Raw genomic sequence first — 18,511 nt, forward strand, 5'->3', positions numbered from 1 at the left:
GAACAGCGCGTATTTCTCAGTCCGCCTCCGGTAATGGGCTTCAATCCCATCTACTACTGGAAATGAACACATACATGCACCTACAGATTGGACTAAAGGACGTTGGTTCTATTGATCTACATTTGGCTGGATATTCAGTGCTAAAACGGGTATAGTGCATATAGCTTAATCTTTAGCACGATCTACGCATGGGTATCGAGTGGACCGGGTATGATCATGATCATAACCACAGCATCATTTACATTCAGTTGTTCTGGAGTCAACCGATACACTAGGTATCTCGTTGAACATGGGAATGCAGACCGAAAGCCTCGTCTCCTTCGCCAGCGTAATCATCTGAATCATTGTCCGTAAACTCATCGTGGTATGATCTCCGGTTCGATTTCTTCCAGCGGCGGTTGCCTCCATCGCTACCACTATCATCGTCTAGAGCAAGGTCAAGGTCAACGTTATCATCGTCGAAATCGTTGAAACCAATCCGTTCTTCCTCGTCTCTGGCGAGTTCGGTCGCTGCGGCATTTGCAGCATCATCGTCGGCGAATCGGCCATGAGGGCGGTGGGCGGCATGATCAGCCTGCAGGGAATGCCGGATATCTTCCCTTTCTTTTGCTTCAAGTTCTTTAGCGCGGGCTAGGGTTCTATGTATTAAATAAGCGGTTAGTCAAAGATGGGATAAATGCACAAGCGTCACAACCAACCTCTGGTAGATATAGTACGCAGTACCACCTCCAATGGAAATAGTAGCGATAATGCTAATAATGTTGACTGCCTTGGTTCCGGCACTCATTTCTCCACCCTTCTCGGTCAGAAGGCGGACCCGACTGCCAACAAAGGCTGGGACCAACAGTTTGGGCGAGATTATGGCTGTGGCCAGTCCATACATCAAAGGTTGGACGGTCGGGAAAGTTGAGATGGCGCCGTTGCAGATGGAGTAGGGCAGGGGACACAGGCGAATCATGCAGAGCAGTTTCAGCCCGTCATATTTCAGAGTCAACGCCAGCGCCGCAAATCGCTTGTCGTGTTCCATCAAGCGAGTCACGAATCTGGATAGTACCGTGCGGGATACATAGAATGATGCTGTAGAGCCGAGAATAGTGGCCGTGGCGTAGATCAACCATCTAGTATCATCTCCAGTTAGCATTGTCTGTAGTATAACCATGTGCTGTACATCTTGGGGCGACAGGTTTCACAACTTACCCTTTCCACACGCCGAAGATGAAACCCGCCACAGTCCCGAACGTTGACCAGCCCAATAATGGCGGGAATGAGACGAAAAAGACGCATAGCCAGAGCACAAAGGCCACGAGAGGAGACTTCTCCCATCTTTCCGCGACCGGGCCTAGCCAGATGAACACTTTGCCCGTCAAGACCAGAAAACCGATGCCGGATGCGCCCACTAATAAGGACGCGACATAGAAGCCGACCTTTTGCCAGAATGTCATGCGCTTCCATCGTTCTTCTGCCTGGCGATACAGTTCCTTGCCTTTGACCATCAACCTGTCGCGGAGGTTGCCTGATTCGGGCCGCGTTGAGTTCAGCCTGCCCGCCCGGCTCCAGAGCGGTTGTTCATCATCACTGGCGGAGGCAGAATGTAGCTCTGATGATGGAGAAACAGCCAATGCCCGTGCTGTGGACTCGTAGTCCGCGGGCATGGTGCTAAAAGGATTGGGCGGAGTAGATTTGGCGAGACCGGATCTGGGGCAGCAAGCTCTAGGAGTGATCGGCGATTGCGGAGACGGGAAAGGGATCGGACGGTTCTTGGTGATGAAATCTAAAGAGAAAACACGTATAATTTAGGAGCAAATGGGCATTCCAAGGCCCTGAAAGTATCGGGGGCCGAACATGAGCCACAGAGTCGGGGAATCGGGGGAAAGTATGTCTCACATTGTGGCGGATCCAACCGGGTCTGAAGGCTGTTTGGCTTACATAGCTAAATGGTAGGCGGGAAGCGCAATCGTTTATATAAGCGTCGCTACGTGTACGTCGATCGTTAATCGCAAAGTTTCCGCGGTAAAATTTATATTAAATCGAGTCGTATGGTCTGGATTAGGGCCCGGATGTTGCTGTTCAGTTTTCTTGTTGACTATTGGGTGGTCAGCTAGGCACTACATGGTCCATTCAGGTACCACATGATGTGACATATGATGACAATATATGTCAAAGGGGTTATGAGATTAAATCGCAGGAAGTATGCTTGATTATGGTCTGATGTATGAAGTGACCCAACTATAGAACGAACTATACCAACCGATGTACAAAACGGTCCGTTGCAGTAAATCCGATTTAGGGTGCGGGCTCACGGTTCACCTGGTCGGTGTGGAGTCCGGACAGCTGAAACCCCCGAATCTACACTTGTTGATCCCCTTCCCCCTCTTTTGCTTTTTCTTGTCTCGACCTTCGCCTCTCTCGTTCTACATTGGCGTCAGGGCCGATGCGATGTAATTCACATCTGACCACTTGTCCTTCCCGGTTTATCTGTTCCCAAACCTCCCTTGTCGTTCACCCACCCATTATCCGATTCCAAATGGGATGACCTCTCTGACAAATTCTATACCTAATTTGAATACGAAAGACCCGTCGGAAACTCTACTACTATATCCCAGTTTTATACATCGACATCCCGGGCTTGATCCCTTCCTTGTCCTTCCCCACCTTCAACTTCGAGCTTACTCCCGCCCCCCCTTTCATTGCGAGTACAGCCAAACACCATGGTTTCGGAGGACTTGCTGGAGAAATGCCTAGAAATTCTCCAGGATCAAGAACTAGATGAAGAAGAGCAAGTGGAAAAAGTGGAGGATTATTTGCGCGCCAACACTGCACTTACCGGATCATCGCTAGAGAATGCGGTGCTGGATATTCTATGGCGGCATCGCAATCGCACCCTCGCGGACTCATCACCTCCCCCTCCTCGTCACACTATAATTCGCCGATCATCACCAGCGCCATGGCAGATGCGGTCGTCGACTCCTCTGTCGCCGTCAAATCTTGGAACGAGCCCCGGGAGTACCTCGTGGGTGCAGAGCTCACGCGGGGCATTCGCCCGCCCTCCACTCTCGTCAACTGTGTCTCCATTTACCTCCCCACGACCATCTCCACGACTGGCCCTAGCACAGCCCATCCCACACTCCCCGAATTTAAATGCGTATGAGTTCTCAGACCAAAGTCAACTATCCGACTTTTATGGCGATTTCGGCAGCGATAGTAATGTCGACTGGCTAGTGGGAGATGATGCAAATAGTGTCACCTCCTCTACGGGTGGATATAGTATCCAGGGAGCGCTGAGCGCAACTGCAGCAGAATTTGTGCCGGACATGAGTCCCCATGATATTTTGCGCACTGTCTTGGGCGATAAGCGGTCAAACGACGATATCGAAGCTGCGCTAGAAGCAAATAGTTATGATCTTGGCGCGACCATCGCGGCACTTTCGCAAGATACAGACGCGGAATTATTTGCAAAGCAACATGACGATGGCCGTGTGTTGGTCGGTAAGTCGATGGTAATGGAGAAAAGTCGTCCCATCACACCATCTGGGGTCGAGCGAAGTCCCGTAGTTTGCAAGTACTTTCTATCTACGGGACAGTGTCTCCGTGCCGACTGCCGCTTCAGCCATGACTTGACCAGTCATCTATGCAAGTAGGTCTTCTTGTTCGGAAGCAACACTCTATTACTTGAATGCTAACCAATACTAGATACTGGGTAATGGGCAACTGCCTAGCCGGTGATGGATGCCCGTTTTCGCATGACCCCTCATCCCTCGTGTCCTCTTTGAGTGTCTCTGGAAGCAGCCGGCCAACCTCGCCGCCTGCTGGGTCACCTTTCCAGGTAGACAGTGGATCTGATGCGTTCCCGCCCTTGCAATCGTCGGGCACGGAGGATCAATGGGCTTATCAATATGGCGGTCGATATCCTTCTCATCTTTCTGGTCTGCAAGGAAGCAAGCATCTCCCTCCTGGTCTTCACCCTGGTATGGGAAGAAGAAATGGAAGCATGACGCACTTGGGACGACCAAACTCCCGTCCGAGCAGCCGTCACCAGAATCGTGAGCTGAACCCTACTGCTCTGTCCGTAGACGATCCAGATGCGTTCCCAACCCTTGCTGCGGTCAACGCAAAGAATGCGGGCAAGAAGCACCATGGTAAGCGGGGCAATAACCGCGACGCAAACGTGGGAAAAGAAAACATCCCTTCCTCACTAGCAGACGTGGTCCGCATGTCTCCATCTCCTGTCCCTGGCAAGGGTAAACCCTCTAAGAACAACAAGGATATCAAGAGCCGCGAAAACAGTGCTGCAGCCCAATCTATACAAGCACCCCAAAATATTCCTTGGCTTGAGACCGGTTCGCGGGCAAACCAGCAATACATCAAGTACCGTACAGAAGCAATTCGCCACGGGACCGTACGGAACAAATTTCTACAAAGGTAAGCTTTCCCAAACCCATCCCTACTTTAACTCTTTGAATTCCAAAATTGACTTAAATTACCCAATCAGCGCCGCTCAAGCGTGGAACCGAAATGATGCACGAGCTGCCAAAGCTCTATCTTTACGTGGCCAAGCGGAAAACGATGCTATGCGTCGCTGCCACAGAGAAGCCGCACGCCAGCTGTATGAAGCGCGTAATCAACACCTAGCCCAGGCTGGCCTGGACGAAACCTCCGAGGAACTCTACGTTGATTTACACGGCCTGCACCCAGAAGAGGCAATCGAATATCTTGAAAAGATTCTTTTGAAACATGCGCGCGAGGGCCTCCGCGTCGTCTACGCAATCACCGGCACCGGTCACCATTCGAAAAATGGCAAAGATAAAATCGGCAAGGCTGTCAAAGCCTGGCTTAATGAATGGCGCTACCTGTTCCGAGAATTCAGCGTGCCTGGCGAGCGGGGCGGCTACGTTGGTGGTATTCTCGGCATTGACCCAACAAGCTATGACAAGTCGCTTGCCAAGAGTCTTGTGGAGGATGACGCAGTTGCGGAAGAGACTGGACAGACTAATCTTGTGATGGGCAAGATTCAACTTCTTAAAAGGGAGGATCTAGAGACGAATCAATGAAACAAAGCGTGTCAATCTAACATTTCGCACGATACCCTTTGCATCAAGCGTTTAAACTTCTCCTGTGATGCGGTTTCAAGGGACTTGATTTTCCTTCACCCATTTTTCTTGGTCTTACTATGCAGAAAATCTTCAATTCAATAGACATCGGCACTAGGCGAGGAAAAATTGAAAAGTAAGATATCAATGTATTTGCAAATATAGTACAGAAGAGCAGAGGGAACTTGTCGTATATTGCCCTTGCAATATGTGCGGTAATCTCGTGGGAATTAGTAGTTTAGTCATTCGCATGTCTCATGTAAGTTAAGAGTTCGATATCTTTAGTAACCGAATTTTTGATGCCCGATGACTATAGGTCTTCAGGATGATGGCTGGAGATGCCCAACGATCGCAGCTGGGAATTGATTCATCACACCGACTACCTAGATGATGCCGTGTAACCGTGAAGCATGCATGCATTGGACGGTGTGTCCCAATATTGCTAACCCGAGGTTCTGTGTCCCCCGCTCCTTACTTAGTGTAGCATTGATTCTCTGTTGAGGTGAATCTATTGTTAGTCTGATTCTCTAACTCTCTGATTTATAGTATTGTCATGTTTTATGTTATGTTAAAATCGACAGCTTAGCCCAAATTCGGTCCTGGAAGGTCTTGGCGGGTCTGAACGGGAATGACCTCCGTTTAATGATATAGAAGACTGTCTATATTATCATGCGAGGGAATGGAAGCAATACAATATGGTACGTAGAGTAATATTGGGTAGCGACAAGGAGAGGAAGAGGATCTACGAAGATGAAGCCTAAGTGGTGGGATGAAAGGCACTAGACCCAAACGGGACATCAACACTTATTAAAGGCGTTTGAATCTTACTGATTTGTACAAGGATGGCCTGAACATATAATGAGTGGCATTTATCGTTTTTTGAACGTGCAGCAACGTCAATGGATACAATGGCAAATGGAACAGGTGGGATGGAAACCGTCCGATACGCTGAACAGGTAGTGAAATTTTCATTTCCAATTTTCGACATAATCCAAGGTTGGTGGTCAAGTTGAATACATATAGCTGCAAGTGCCACCAGTCACAAGGCCATGAAAGTGAATGTACTGTACCTGTTGCTTCAATTATGTCACGTCTTTTGTTCTCGAATAAGGCCATTAAGAGCATGTTGTTTTGAATGTTGATGATATACATGAAGGAAGACTCGATATTGAATTACAGACAAAAGAAAATATGTGAGATGTACATGGATGCTTCTTATCTCAAGAGATGCACCCGAGAAACATCCTCCAACGAATGTCGCGGGTTTGGTATAAGACGTGTGTTGCTGTCTTCACTCGCGGAGTAAAACATAACTGAGAGTAGTTAGTTGACCATCATTGGTGTGACGTTCATAAGATGAAGCTCTTCTTACTACGCATGAATCACGCCAGGAATCCAGCCTAGGCAAAGCAGGCAGATATTGATTAAGATACTTGCACCACAGCCACTTTTGAACAAGACCGCAAGTGGAGGAAGAAAGAATGCAAGAAGGATCTGGCAGCAATTTCTAGTACCAACATGTCAGTTATGAACATGACAACGTTTTGTCATGTACTTACACTTGACCGCCAGGCCTATGTCCAGACACAGACTGTGCTACTGAAGGCTGATATTGGGACTGTGCCACTGGGGGCTGGTATTGAGACTGTTGCTCTGGGGGTTGAAGCTGGGACTGTGCCACTGACGGCTGGTATTTGGGTGGCATAGGGTTTTCTTCGTCGTGTGATGTTTTCGTCATTCTCGAGAATTGTGTAGCAATGTTGCCTTTGTATTTTCAGTGACCCCAAAGTTATGGAATGAAAGAACTGTTGCAGATTTAACGAAAGCTGTGGAGCTACTTGTTCTTTAAGATAATTTTCTTTTAGATTTGAGTTTTGTATAGACTGTGGAGCACATATACCATTCGGGCCGCCTTACGAAATACTCGTAAAAGCCTTCTTTTCTAGTGGTGGCCTGTGGAGCACATGAGGTTCGATCATCGTACTCGTAAAAATTATTTCCTTTTTTGGGAAGCGTGGGCCGACGAGCTAGAATCAGCCACACTATTGAGTAGGCTACAGTAAAAACGCGGCGGGATCAACTCCAAGGTTGGATGCTGCACTGCCCGGGAATTATCAAAGCTTTGCGTAAGCTTTGCCCTGGTATTGGTGCTTGGCGACAACATGTACATTTTTGGGTATTTTGTGTTAATGGAAGGCGCCCAATCATTTTTAGCTTGTTACCGTACGCAGGAGCAGCGTATAGCATACCAGGTCAAACCTCACGTATTGTATTATGTCTCACTGAAATTTCTTTTCGGCGGATGGCCGTCAAGGAGAGAATTGAAGTCATGACATTAAAAAACGGTGGCATTATCGTCTATCTATAATACCACAAGTCGGGTATGTCCATCACGGGGTTGCCCCTAACACCTTATTTGGACTGATTTAGCCCAGCCCTGTTTCTCTTACAGATAATGATCCTTAATTAATATTGGTATCGGCTGTTCTAGTAGAAACACTAGTCACCCTCACATTAATCACAGCGAAACTGATTATCGCTATACAACGTATTCATAAATGATCTCCTTGCTATCAAATGAGCTTGTCTTATTATTGTCGATCGGGTATAATTGTAATAGATTTAGTGGTGAGAAACAGAGGTAAATGCGGATATACTTCTGTACAAAGAAGCTGATTGAGGTTATAGCCACCCTTGAATGACATGACCCTTCCGGTCTGTCGCCGTGAAGCCCCTAGTTGTCGGAATTTTTTGTCTTTTTATATTTGTATCTTGCGTGTTTCATGGATATAGAATGATCAATAGCCACTGGAGCTCTGTGCTTACATTTATGACCTCAGAGATTATGATGAAGCTATACCCGGTAGCAACATTCTTTATCTAATAAAAGTCCGCATTTCAATCAATCCGGCAAAGCAGACCACTGTGAAGGTCGTACTCCCACATATCACTTTCAACACCACTCCACACAAAGAAACTCCCGGACGGATCATAGGCTCTTTTGAGTTCCAAGAGCCGGTTATAGTTCTCCCCATAAAAGTCTTGTTTCCACGTACTACTGAATGCATTGCCCTCATTCATGTACGAGCCTGTTCTGGGTGCCCAATTCCTCCAAACAGGTTCCAGATTCGCTTCGTACCATTGAGCTCCAGATGCTAGCGCATCACTTGGATCAGCAGTTGCATTCAAAGATGCCCCGTAAGACATTGCATGTACGTACGCACTGCGCCATGCAGGTAGAACGCTCCCGCGCCTATCCTCGGGTGTGCTGGCTGGCCCGGGGCCACCCTGCAAGCCGAAGAGAAGGATGGAGCCTGTATTAGACTGCGACACTGAGGCTTGTTGGAGATAGGTGACCAGATCTGTCATTGGAATATCTGAAAGCTCGTGACGTCCTAGCAGACGGCTGCTCATGAGGCTTGAGGAACCACAAGAAGCACTGGAAAGAAAGTCCGGCTTAGTGTATGCCCAATAGCTGTATGCTTCGGATGACTTATGAACAACTTTCAACGTATCTGCAGAGCTGATATTTACGAAGCGAGATGTCATTTTCTGGACTATCCGATCCATCGCCTCAGTCGTCATGTTGAATCCCACCAAGCCGACCGAAGCCACGACTCCTGGTGAAGTGTGATTCAGCCCTGTCAGCGCCATCGCTGAGCTTCCGGTCATAGCAGTAACGGTCCCCGTAAGGCCATTGTCCATAATGTCAGGGATCGAACTTGCGACTTTAGCAAGCGCCGCCCAGGAAATATTACCGGCCTTCGAGGCAGGTACTTGATAGAAGGAGAATCCACCAGTAACCAAATTTTTGGGCACGGGGTGAGTTTTCAGGACAAATCCAGTGACGACACCAAATTGGCCCCCACCAGCACCACGGACAGCCCAGAAGATATCCGCATTTTGTTTGTTATTGGCCACCAGTCGTCGGCCGTCTGCTGTGATGACGGTGACTTGGTATACCTGGTCCGATGCAAGCCCATAGTGGCTGGATAGTAGACCGTGACCTCCGTTTTGGATAAGTCCACCAAGACCAACGGTTGCGTCTTCGCCGCCCACAACAGACCTGTTCATGGCATGCACAGCGTTGTAAACAGTTCCCCATGTGTGACCGCTCCCGCAAATTACTACATCGGCGGTTCCACTTCCATCGGGAAGTGGCCATTCGGGTTGATGCTCAATGTGCTTGAAGTTGTGAGTCCAGATCGAAAGTGAATATGCGCCTGTAGATCTTGTTTCCAGAATCAGTAAAAATCACAGCCAGTGCAGAAATATGGGGTGTAGTACCTGCCACTTAGGTCATGTCCTGTTCCTTTGACAACGACCCTGATATTTCTCCCTGTTGCCCATTGCAGTGCAGTAACAACTTGTTGCTCATCTGTAGCATTCACAATGTATTGCGGTAAAGCCCCAACGCTGCAGCCCCGGGCTCTAGTGTAACCTTCGGCACCAGGGGGCAAGCAAGAGTTATTTGTGAAAATAGAGTAGTCGACACTTTCAGGCCAAGCTGAATGATAGGCGGCATATGTCCAATATTTGGTCACATCTGAACAATTCGTAGAGGAATTGAATGGATTACCTTCATAGCAGGATGAGGGAGCGGGGGAAGTTTTTATCAAGGCACCTCGAATAGTTTGGTTCAGGCTTTTCCATTCCTCGACAGCTGGCCAAGTCGGATCATTGGGCGTGGATTTACAATTTGAGCTAGCAAGGGCCGCGGTCGAAAGCAAAGTGGAGAAGAGTAAAATTGGTGAAAGGAGCACCATAATGTGGCGCCTGTAGTAATGGATATGAGGCTAAGGAAGAGAAATCAATATCGGGTTGAGTTGAAATGTTTTCTACTCATCCAGCGTTTATATAGTTCCGTCCAGAAAGTGCTGCCTTGATTTACTCGAAAGACCCTGAATTCATTTCACATAGTGTGGAGCATACCATGGCAAATCTTCGGTACTTGCATTCTCAAAATAGCTGGGCCGACGAACTAGATATGCCACTTTGGCAGGATTTGCATCATCTATAACTCTATCGGATTGTCTTACGTGGCATAGGGTTCGCATCCAAGGCCATACATAGCTACGTAGAGCATTTTGTCGCAGATCATACTTCAATAGGAAATTTGAGCGTACTCGTTTTCCAGGCCCCTTGGACCCACTCGTAGACACAATGTACAGTAAATTAGAAAACTAAGATTCTATCTTCCAACCAATATGTCGAGATTCCAACACGCCTATTAGAACATTATGTATACGGCCAAGTCCATCAGCCTGTCTCCACTATCGTATAGAGTAGCACCGATCGGATAGGGCGGCAAGTGATAGGCAGCAACCGGCGAGTGGTAATAGACACAGGGCAAGACCTGTGGCCCTGGGTGCCTTATGGCGACTGTCTTTGGGAGAAGACTAGAAGTTGTTCTATACTGGAGAAGCTTCCGCCATTATATTTTTCCAGTCCCCCATCGTACCCACCGCAAACTGATGGTGCCGACGTCATCTGAACTGCTGTCGAAAAACAATTTCTGATGTGGTCAAGCTTGTACTACCTAGGCAAAAGAATCTCACTTTGAAGATCTAATTCAAATATCAGGTAGACCTGATTCTTCCCTCACAGCCGGTCGGAACATTCTTGTTGGGGTATTCTTGGGAACCGGAGTGGTTGTCCTATATACCGAGCTGTATGTTAAACGTAAAGTTGCTGGGTATGGCAAGCTTGAGCCTGAACTTCGCCTTCCAGTAATGATCTTTGAAGGCTGCCTTGTCCCTGTTGGACTGCTCTGGTACGGGTGGACATCAATGTCCACAATCCCGTGGCCCAGTGAAGTTTGCTCAAGATTGTTGATTGGCTGTGGGATGTACATTATCTTCATTCAGTCTTTTGCATATACTGTGGACTGCTACCCAGACAGAGCCAACAGCGCAGTGGCTGTAAATGGTGCCGTGAGAAGCATTTTTGGGGTATCTTTTCCACCATTCGCTAGGTATATATGAGATATGGTGAATTCCGGAAACCTGCAGAGACAGGGCCTACATATACATGCTGGAAGATCCAGCTAGGTAAACAAGGCTGATCACATGGAAAGGCATAACTTTAACAAGCATTATTTTCAAGCTGGGAGACGATGTTGCCATCAGATGCGTTATGGGTAAATCGAACCAAGCAAGTCTAGTCCCAGAGAGTTTTGACCAACAATCGTCGCAGCATCCCCGTTAGTCAGCTGAAGTGGATTATCAAAACGCGCCGATGTATCAAATTTTCACGAACTCGACTTTTGGTAGCTTTTCGATATCGAATGTCATTGTTGACTCACAACCTTCTCCAATATTCACGCTTGTTCTGTTCTAGCGTTTGTCAATTTGAATACTGTTGTCTTCAGACTTGGTTCAGCATGGGGTGTATTATGAATGAGCTCTCCGGGACCCACTTCGACTGCAACAGTCTACAGGCATAGAACTCTCCGAGATAAAGCATCCGATCCGATGAATGCTTTTTTTTCTAATTGGTTGTCAATTCAAAATACAGCTACGGAGAAGTATCCGTGGATTTGCAAGAAGAATCCGTTATTGAATCGGGTATGCGCAAAGGCTCAAATCTATCCGAATAGTCGACTGAGCCAACGGGGAACTAGCCGATCCGTTAATCCGTAATCGTTCCCACATATACCATTTGCCTCCCCTTTGGAATTACTCCTTTTCAGCTCCCACAAAGCTTTTGAAGCATTTTGATTGCTAGTCCAACACCATGTCGTTAGCATCAACCATTGTCGAGCAAATTGCGCTCGAAAAAATCTCTGATACCACCTTCGTGTCAGCTTTCAACCCAGGTAAAATGGGAAATGATCTCAATATCGCCTACGGTGGCTGCACCATTTCTATCGCAGTCAACGCAGCCTATCAAACCGTTTCCTCCGGCTACCATCTCTACTCAGTCCTGGGCAATTACCTCGGCCCCGCATTGACCAACCAAAAACTGCATTGCACGGTTCGACGTATTCGAGACACGAGGACATTTGCAACCCGACAGGTGGACATCACTCAAGAGCACGATAATGGCACCCAACGATCATGCCTTACCATAATTGCAGACTTCCAAGTACAAGAGCGAGGGTCTATGTTGACTTATTCTTCGCCTCCGGCAGCGAAGTACTCAGATGTCGAATCAAGCCCTACCAGAGAGACCAATTGCGAAGCATTACTGCGGACCGGTGATATATCCTCGGAGATGTTCCAGAGAAATGATACTCTCTTTGGTCTCATGTCCCGCTTCTTTGAACAAAAGCCGGTACCTGAAGGCGTGACGAAGCAGACAATCCACGGAATTGGAAAGCATCTCAGAACAACTCAAGACCATCTGAGTCTCACATCCAAGACATCGGCGGAATGGATGCGGAGCAAATCCCACATTGAAACCGAATCGCAGCAGCTCAGTGCCCTTGCTTTTCACATGGACGAAGCGCTTTCATTTTTACCTCTTACCCATAGTCATTTGTTTCTTGAGGATGTGTCGGCCTGTGCTAGCCTGGATGTTGCCCTGCGCCTGTTCTCAAACAAAGTTGATCTAAATGAATGGCATTTGAAAGAAATGAAGACCATCAGTGGGGGAGAAGGAAGGACCTATAGCGAGGCGCGACTATGGGATCGGAATGGTAACCTAGTAGCGTGTATGACGCAACAAAATATCCTTCGACCCCACAAGCTATAATCTGCGAATCTAAGTACATACTGAAATTCGATCAATTATGTGCACCGCTATCTCTCAGCTTAAAGCTAGGATATTGAGAATTGAAAACCGAACTATTTGGGCCGTCTAGGGGGTCAGTGCCGTAGTTTTGGGTCTTAATTGAGAATTTAGAACAACGACAAACCGCTTGGCATACTGTCGCGCCTGGATCCGACTTCCCAGCCACCTTCTGTGTAGGCTATGATGCGGACCGAAAACCAGTCTGCTTATTACCTGTGAAAGAGGCAAGGACAATCATTGAGCTATTAGCATTTGATTAATATAATGAAGCAGCGTGGATTAATAATTGTCTAATTGATTCTTTTTGCGAGAAAAGAAGCGACGAGGGCCCCGGGGTCTTTACATTGAAGGTGATAATGAAACCTCTACGAGGGATAATGCCATGAATGGGTAGCTAGAAGTCCTTTTACTGAAGTTCACTATTTTGATTGCCACCTGCATTGAATTTAAATGTCCTTGCCTCCAAAATTTACTTCACGAAAAACGAGTTGAGCCTTTAACTGAAGTGACATTTCGATAGCATGATCAGCACAGCCGGCCCTCCATGCATGGTCTAAACATATATATTCAGACCTATCTATGCCCATAAGACATGGACTGGTCTAAATACATGATGAGCGTAGCTTTTAAGCCTTAACTTTATTTGGCGCGATTTCCAGTTAGGTATGAAGTTTTCCCACATTGTAAGCACCGCGATATGTCAATGAGCAGCAAATAAAGACCACTGAAGGCTCACTCACTGAACGTCACTAACGTATCATGTGAGATGATGAACCGCTCAATGAGCCTGAGTCTGAGCGCCCTTATAAAAGCGGTGGCATATAGAGGGAACCCCATCTGTCAAAGAAAATCCGTATAAGTATGTGGACCCTTAATACCCGCGTAATGTCCCTAATATGTTGGCTTTCATATGAAGGTCGGTAGGTATGATTGTGGTTTATCACGTCCTGCTAAAAGCCCTGGAGAAGAACATGAATACCTCGGTAACTGGTCGAGTTTGCCCAACAGTGAGCTATGTATGTATGTACATATATTCTCGAATTATTCATCTTCATAAAGAATTCCCTACTCAGGCTCCTGATGCTGCCACTCTTTCTGCAACCCCTCAACATCAATCCCACAAGCAGCCGCCTTCCTAACAATAGCCTTCGCCTTCTCCGCCACCGGCACATCAATCATCTTGCCATCCATCGTCCAAGCACCTCGTCCAGCAGCAGCAGCTTTCTCATCTGCAATAACAACCCGAACAGCCCACCGCGTCTCCTCCTCATCCGGTCCAAAAATAGCATTCGCCGTCTTCACCTGCGTCGGATGAATACACTGCTTTCCATTGAATCCAAGTCGTCTTCCATCGCGGCACTCCTCTTCCAGCGTCGCGGGTGGGGAGCCATCCGCTTTATCGGATTTGTAGGCTGTGCAGACCAGATCGATTGTCGAGGGGAGCTCTGCGGCGCGGGCGGCTGTTGCGATTGCAGAGCGCGCGAAGAGGAATTCAGTTAACGAAGGGGTGCGCGTTATACTGAGGTCTAGGGCAAAGTCTTCGGCAGCGAAGATGAGACCTTGGAGGAGTGGGGTGGAGGAGCAGATTTGAGTTAAATTTGTGAGGGATTTAGCGGATTCGACAAGGGCGAGAAGAGAAATTGGGGGACGAGACTCTGGGGATTGATTCTTCTGTTGCGAAAGAGTGTGATTTATCACGTCTGTGACGAAAGTGAGGTCCGAAGCGGAGTTGACCTTGGGAATAACGATGGTAGTCAAGTTCGGGGATTGCAGCTAGGGTGATATTAGTATTTTGGTTTTTGAAAATGGTGTTTTTAAGTCCGCTCACCACTTCGGTCAAGTCGCCCAGTGCTAATCCACTGTCGACCGAGTTGATTCGCACTGCTCGTTCCCGGATATTACTCGGTGTGGGCTGGTCGATCGCTCTCCGCACGAGGGAGCGTGCCTCCGCTTTCATGTGCGGAGTGACGCTGTCTTCGAGGTCATAGGTGAGACAGTCTGCTGCCAAAGAGCGAGACTTGTCAAGAAAGCGCTGCGAAGAGCCCGGGACTAGTACATCAAGTCACTGGTCAGCTCTGTGGTGATCGTAAAGCTTCGGCATTGAAATGCGGGGAAGACGCGCTGCGCGGCGTTCTTACCGTAAAGTAGGGAGCGGCGAAGAGTATTGCGGGCAGCCATTGCGGGAGATGACATGATTCAAACAGTCTTTGGAGTTTGAACTGCTGTTATCCTAACCAAGGTCTCGGCGTTGATATATGTGGTTCGCGTCCGGGAAGTTCCTTGCAAGCCGAGAGCTCGGGTGGCGCTCGGAATAGCCTATATGCCATGGACCCACACTGAGCTACGCCGAGCCGAAGACTTAAGTATTTCGCATTGTCAGGCGCGGAGACCTTCTTGACGCTACTCAAATTTGACCTAAACCGTGCTTAGCAATAGCTGATTTACAGGTGCCTTGTATCCCTTCGCCGTTTGCGCCCGTATTCTCGCGTGTATCCTCGCATGTACTGTCGCATGTTCCCGTCTTAAGGGACCAAGGCTGTCAGTCGAGCAGTATACGACAGGGCTAGAAAAACACGAGACTGAAATTCCTCGATAATGACATGGCTTAGTGCAGCTCAGAAGCTGGTTTTAGGCTTGCTGGCTCAGCGAAACGAACGCCGTTCTCGATTGTTGTGAGGAACCCACCTTCACTCAAGTCACAAGATCATATCGGCGACAAATCTGGATCTCCTGGGGTGTGTTTAGAACAAACCCTGACATTACCATCTGTTGAATTACTTTTTCATTATAGATCAGTTTTGTCAAGAGCCATTTATGCACACATCTTGCGATCGGAAAAGGCTTCAACCGCCTAGAAGTTCTGGACCAAACTCACGGATAGTCCGGAGTCTTATCTGACGAACTTCTGCAGGTCTGATTGAACTCCGCTAGCACCGACCGGAGGAGCGGAGGACGCTCAAGGGGCTTTGTGGCTGATTCAGGGCCCCGATTAACCAATGAGGAGGTCCAAAGTAAACACCACACTCGTTTGCTTCACAGCTGTATATTATTTTTTAGGACACTGGAGTAATTTGCACTTTCTATGATAATGGAAACATTATTATTTCACATGATGAGCTGCAGAAAGCCCTATATCACTATATTAGGTGCTACCCAGCCGGTTTGACGCTGTGGACACCGATAAGACTACTGTAGCATGAGGTGGGGACACTCCGCGAAATGTCTCTAGCTAACGAATTCGGCCCCGGAACACTCTTCAAGCCGACAGTCTTGTTTGGACGGCCTATGACTGGTCGGGCAGTTCCACAATGGCCATATTAGGGAGCAATTACTATTAGTTACTGAACGACAGGTTGCTTTAACATCGCGATCTTAAAATGTCACCTGGCGGAAGCTAAGCCTTTTCCTTCATTAGGCGCCTGCAAAACACAGTATTGCGCGACCAAGCTTCACGCCTACATCGGTCTCCGACGGCGCTACAAATCTGCCATTATAGCGTGCGTCTTCGACTATGAACAGCCTATGGAATTTTTATCTCGATATTGATGTTGCATCGACACTTGATCGCAAGATGTTAAACAGGCCAGAGAATGAAATGCTTCGGACTTTGAGCCAAAGTACTCGGATCAAAAGAGCCGAAGCTGGCTATATAAGCTTGCCTTCTTGGCCTGAAGTTCGAATCGATCAGCACTCGAGCAAGTTCAATCAATTCCAAAGCAAGCCTTCCTCCCAAGTTCCCAATTCGAATCGTCATCATGAAGTTTTCCACTGCCGCTGTTAGCAGTATGCTTCTTGCTACTGCCGCTTTTGCTGCACCTCTGACTTCCAAACGTCAAGCACGCAACGAAGCTCGCCGCATTGCTCGTGCAGAGACCCAGTCGGTCCAGCGCCACAGCAATCCTCCCTACAAGCCTGGTACTCATGAAGTTATCAACTTCAACGAGACTACCCAGGAGGAGTACAGCTCCAACTGGGCCGGTGCTGTCCTCATTGGGTCGGGCTACACTGCCGTTACGGGCACCTTCACTGTCCCAACCCCGAAGTCAGCTAGTGGCAATGGCGGAGGATCTGGTGGAGGTTTCGGCGGGGGATTCGGCGGAGGATTCGCGGATTCCTCTTCCTCCTACTCCGCCGCCTCTGCCTGGGTTGGCATCGATGGCGACACTTGGAGCGAGGCAATCCTGCAGACCGGTGTCGATTTTATCGTTGAGGATGGCCAGGTGAGCTACGATGCTTGGTACGAGTGGTACCCCGACTATGCCTACGATTTCAGCGACATTGACATCTCCGCGGGAGATGAGATCAAGGTGACCGTGGAAGCGAGTTCTTTGGCTTCGGGCACTGCGACAATTGAGAATATTTCTACTGGCCAGACTGTGTCCCACACCTTCTCGAGGGATGTTGAGGGCGACCTTGGTGAGCTTAACGCTGAGTGGATCGTCGAGGACTTTGAAGAGGGCGACTCCCTTGTTTCCTTTGCCGACTTTGGCTCTGTCACTTTCAGCAATGCCGAGGCGACTGATAACGGTAGCACTGTTGGACCATCTGGTGCCACTATTATGGACATTGAGCAGGATGGAGAGGTTCTTACTTCTACCTCTTCTACCTCGGACAGTGTCACCGTCACATATGTCTAAGCAGTGGCCCACAGGGTGGTTCGCCAATCACCATAGCTGTTATGAGAAGCGAAGGAGAGGATGAGATTGGCATGCATCGCAGGATTTGTTTTCTGAATGGGTTCTGAACCAATTACTAGATTTTTCATTGACAATGCTCTCTGTTTCCTGTGAAGAGACGTTGCCATGAAATTTCTGCATCTAGCCTTTTGATGGAATGACAACTTATTTATTGACCGAGCTTGATGTAACCCCGATAGAATTTTATTTGGAGCCCTTCTAGAGCTAAAATGATTCAACATTCAATGATGGTTGTATCGATCCTTTGTGTGAGCGCGACCCGAGCCAATTAGAGACGTAGGTGACGAGAGCAGCTATTTTAATGACCAGTCACACAAATCCAGGGCGAAAATTGCTCCAGAGAGAAAAAAACCTTCTAGTGGGGTTATGTTCCTGGCCTGGTACTGTAGTACGTAGATCAAATTCGATCTTATCTGATTCGATAAGTAGGGTTGCATGTGGAGATCCGCGCTCCCGCGAAGCTACATTACTGAGCCAAATAGCTAACAGGATTCACAGGATTCACTAGAGCTTCCGAAACCGGCCAGAATCCAAAGGAGAATATAAATAGGGATGTACACTTCTTTCAAAAAAAAAAAAAAAAAAAGCTTTTGATAACCTTAATTCAATTTCACGTCTCGAGTCATTACTTTCCCTCCACCATAAACTGGATCTCATAATGAAACTCCTCAGTATTGTCGTTGCTGCTACCATGGCTGCTCTGGCTAGCGCTGAATGCAGTGGTCGTAAGTATATGGTCTAAAATTTTCAATGCCTTGGGTACATGCTAACCCATTTCTTATAGTTGGCGCGGCTTGCACCGGTGCTGGTGCTGCGCCTTGTTGCTCAGGTCTGACCTGTTCTGAAAACCTCGGGACGATGCAATATGTTTGCAATTGAATAGCAAAAGAGGGATTGGAAATTCAATGATGTTGTTCAAGTGCAAATATACCCATGTCTCATCAAAGTCAAGGGAGAGTTATATGTTGCATGTGCATAAATATGGTGCAACGA

The 18,511-nt window shown here is 47.9% G+C and overlaps 7 protein-coding genes across 7 annotated transcripts; 4 read left to right on the forward strand and 3 right to left on the reverse strand.

Annotated features, from left to right (window-relative positions):
* Positions 1-271: 271 nt before the first annotated feature.
* Positions 272-1,652, reverse strand: N7503_002162 (TVP38/TMEM64 family protein; the record flags this gene model as incomplete). Its single annotated transcript, XM_057061709.1, has 3 exons — positions 272-638; positions 699-1,118; positions 1,198-1,652. 3 exons carry the CDS (start codon positions 1,650-1,652, stop codon positions 272-274), a joined length of 1,242 nt encoding a protein of 413 aa, XP_056925671.1.
* A 1,056-nt stretch (positions 1,653-2,708) lies between these two features.
* N7503_002163 (CCCH zinc finger and SMR domain protein) lies at positions 2,709-5,048 on the forward strand (the record flags this gene model as incomplete). The annotated part of the gene is made up of 3 exons (XM_057061710.1): positions 2,709-3,634; positions 3,691-4,419; positions 4,490-5,048. The coding sequence occupies 3 exons, from the start codon at positions 2,709-2,711 to the stop codon at positions 5,046-5,048; spliced, it is 2,214 nt and encodes a 737-aa protein (XP_056925672.1).
* Positions 5,049-6,605: 1,557 nt separating this feature from the next.
* N7503_002164 (uncharacterized protein) lies at positions 6,606-6,794 on the forward strand (the record flags this gene model as incomplete). Its single annotated transcript, XM_057061711.1, has 1 exon — positions 6,606-6,794. The coding sequence occupies one exon, from the start codon at positions 6,606-6,608 to the stop codon at positions 6,792-6,794; it is 189 nt and encodes a 62-aa protein (XP_056925673.1).
* Positions 6,795-7,985: 1,191 nt separating this feature from the next.
* Positions 7,986-9,853, reverse strand: N7503_002165 (putative isoamyl alcohol oxidase; the record flags this gene model as incomplete). Its single annotated transcript, XM_057061712.1, has 2 exons — positions 7,986-9,318; positions 9,375-9,853. The coding sequence occupies 2 exons, from the start codon at positions 9,851-9,853 to the stop codon at positions 7,986-7,988; spliced, it is 1,812 nt and encodes a 603-aa protein (XP_056925674.1).
* A 1,969-nt stretch (positions 9,854-11,822) lies between these two features.
* N7503_002166 (thioesterase family protein) lies at positions 11,823-12,782 on the forward strand (the record flags this gene model as incomplete). Its single annotated transcript, XM_057061713.1, has 1 exon — positions 11,823-12,782. One exon carries the CDS (start codon positions 11,823-11,825, stop codon positions 12,780-12,782), a length of 960 nt encoding a protein of 319 aa, XP_056925675.1.
* A 1,104-nt stretch (positions 12,783-13,886) lies between these two features.
* Positions 13,887-15,014, reverse strand: N7503_002167 (HpcH/HpaI aldolase/citrate lyase family protein; the record flags this gene model as incomplete). Its single annotated transcript, XM_057061714.1, has 3 exons — positions 13,887-14,594; positions 14,650-14,870; positions 14,960-15,014. 3 exons carry the CDS (start codon positions 15,012-15,014, stop codon positions 13,887-13,889), a joined length of 984 nt encoding a protein of 327 aa, XP_056925676.1.
* Positions 15,015-16,576: 1,562 nt separating this feature from the next.
* Positions 16,577-17,458, forward strand: N7503_002168 (A4/G1 family peptidase; the record flags this gene model as incomplete). Its single annotated transcript, XM_057061715.1, has 1 exon — positions 16,577-17,458. The coding sequence occupies one exon, from the start codon at positions 16,577-16,579 to the stop codon at positions 17,456-17,458; it is 882 nt and encodes a 293-aa protein (XP_056925677.1).
* Between the last annotated feature and the right edge of the window lie 1,053 nt (positions 17,459-18,511).

The sequence above is a fragment of the Penicillium pulvis genome (assembly GCF_028828015.1).
Source record: "Penicillium pulvis strain IBT 33274 chromosome Unknown contig_12_segment0_segment0, whole genome shotgun sequence".
NCBI classification, from domain to species: Eukaryota; Fungi; Ascomycota; class Eurotiomycetes; order Eurotiales; family Aspergillaceae; genus Penicillium; species Penicillium pulvis.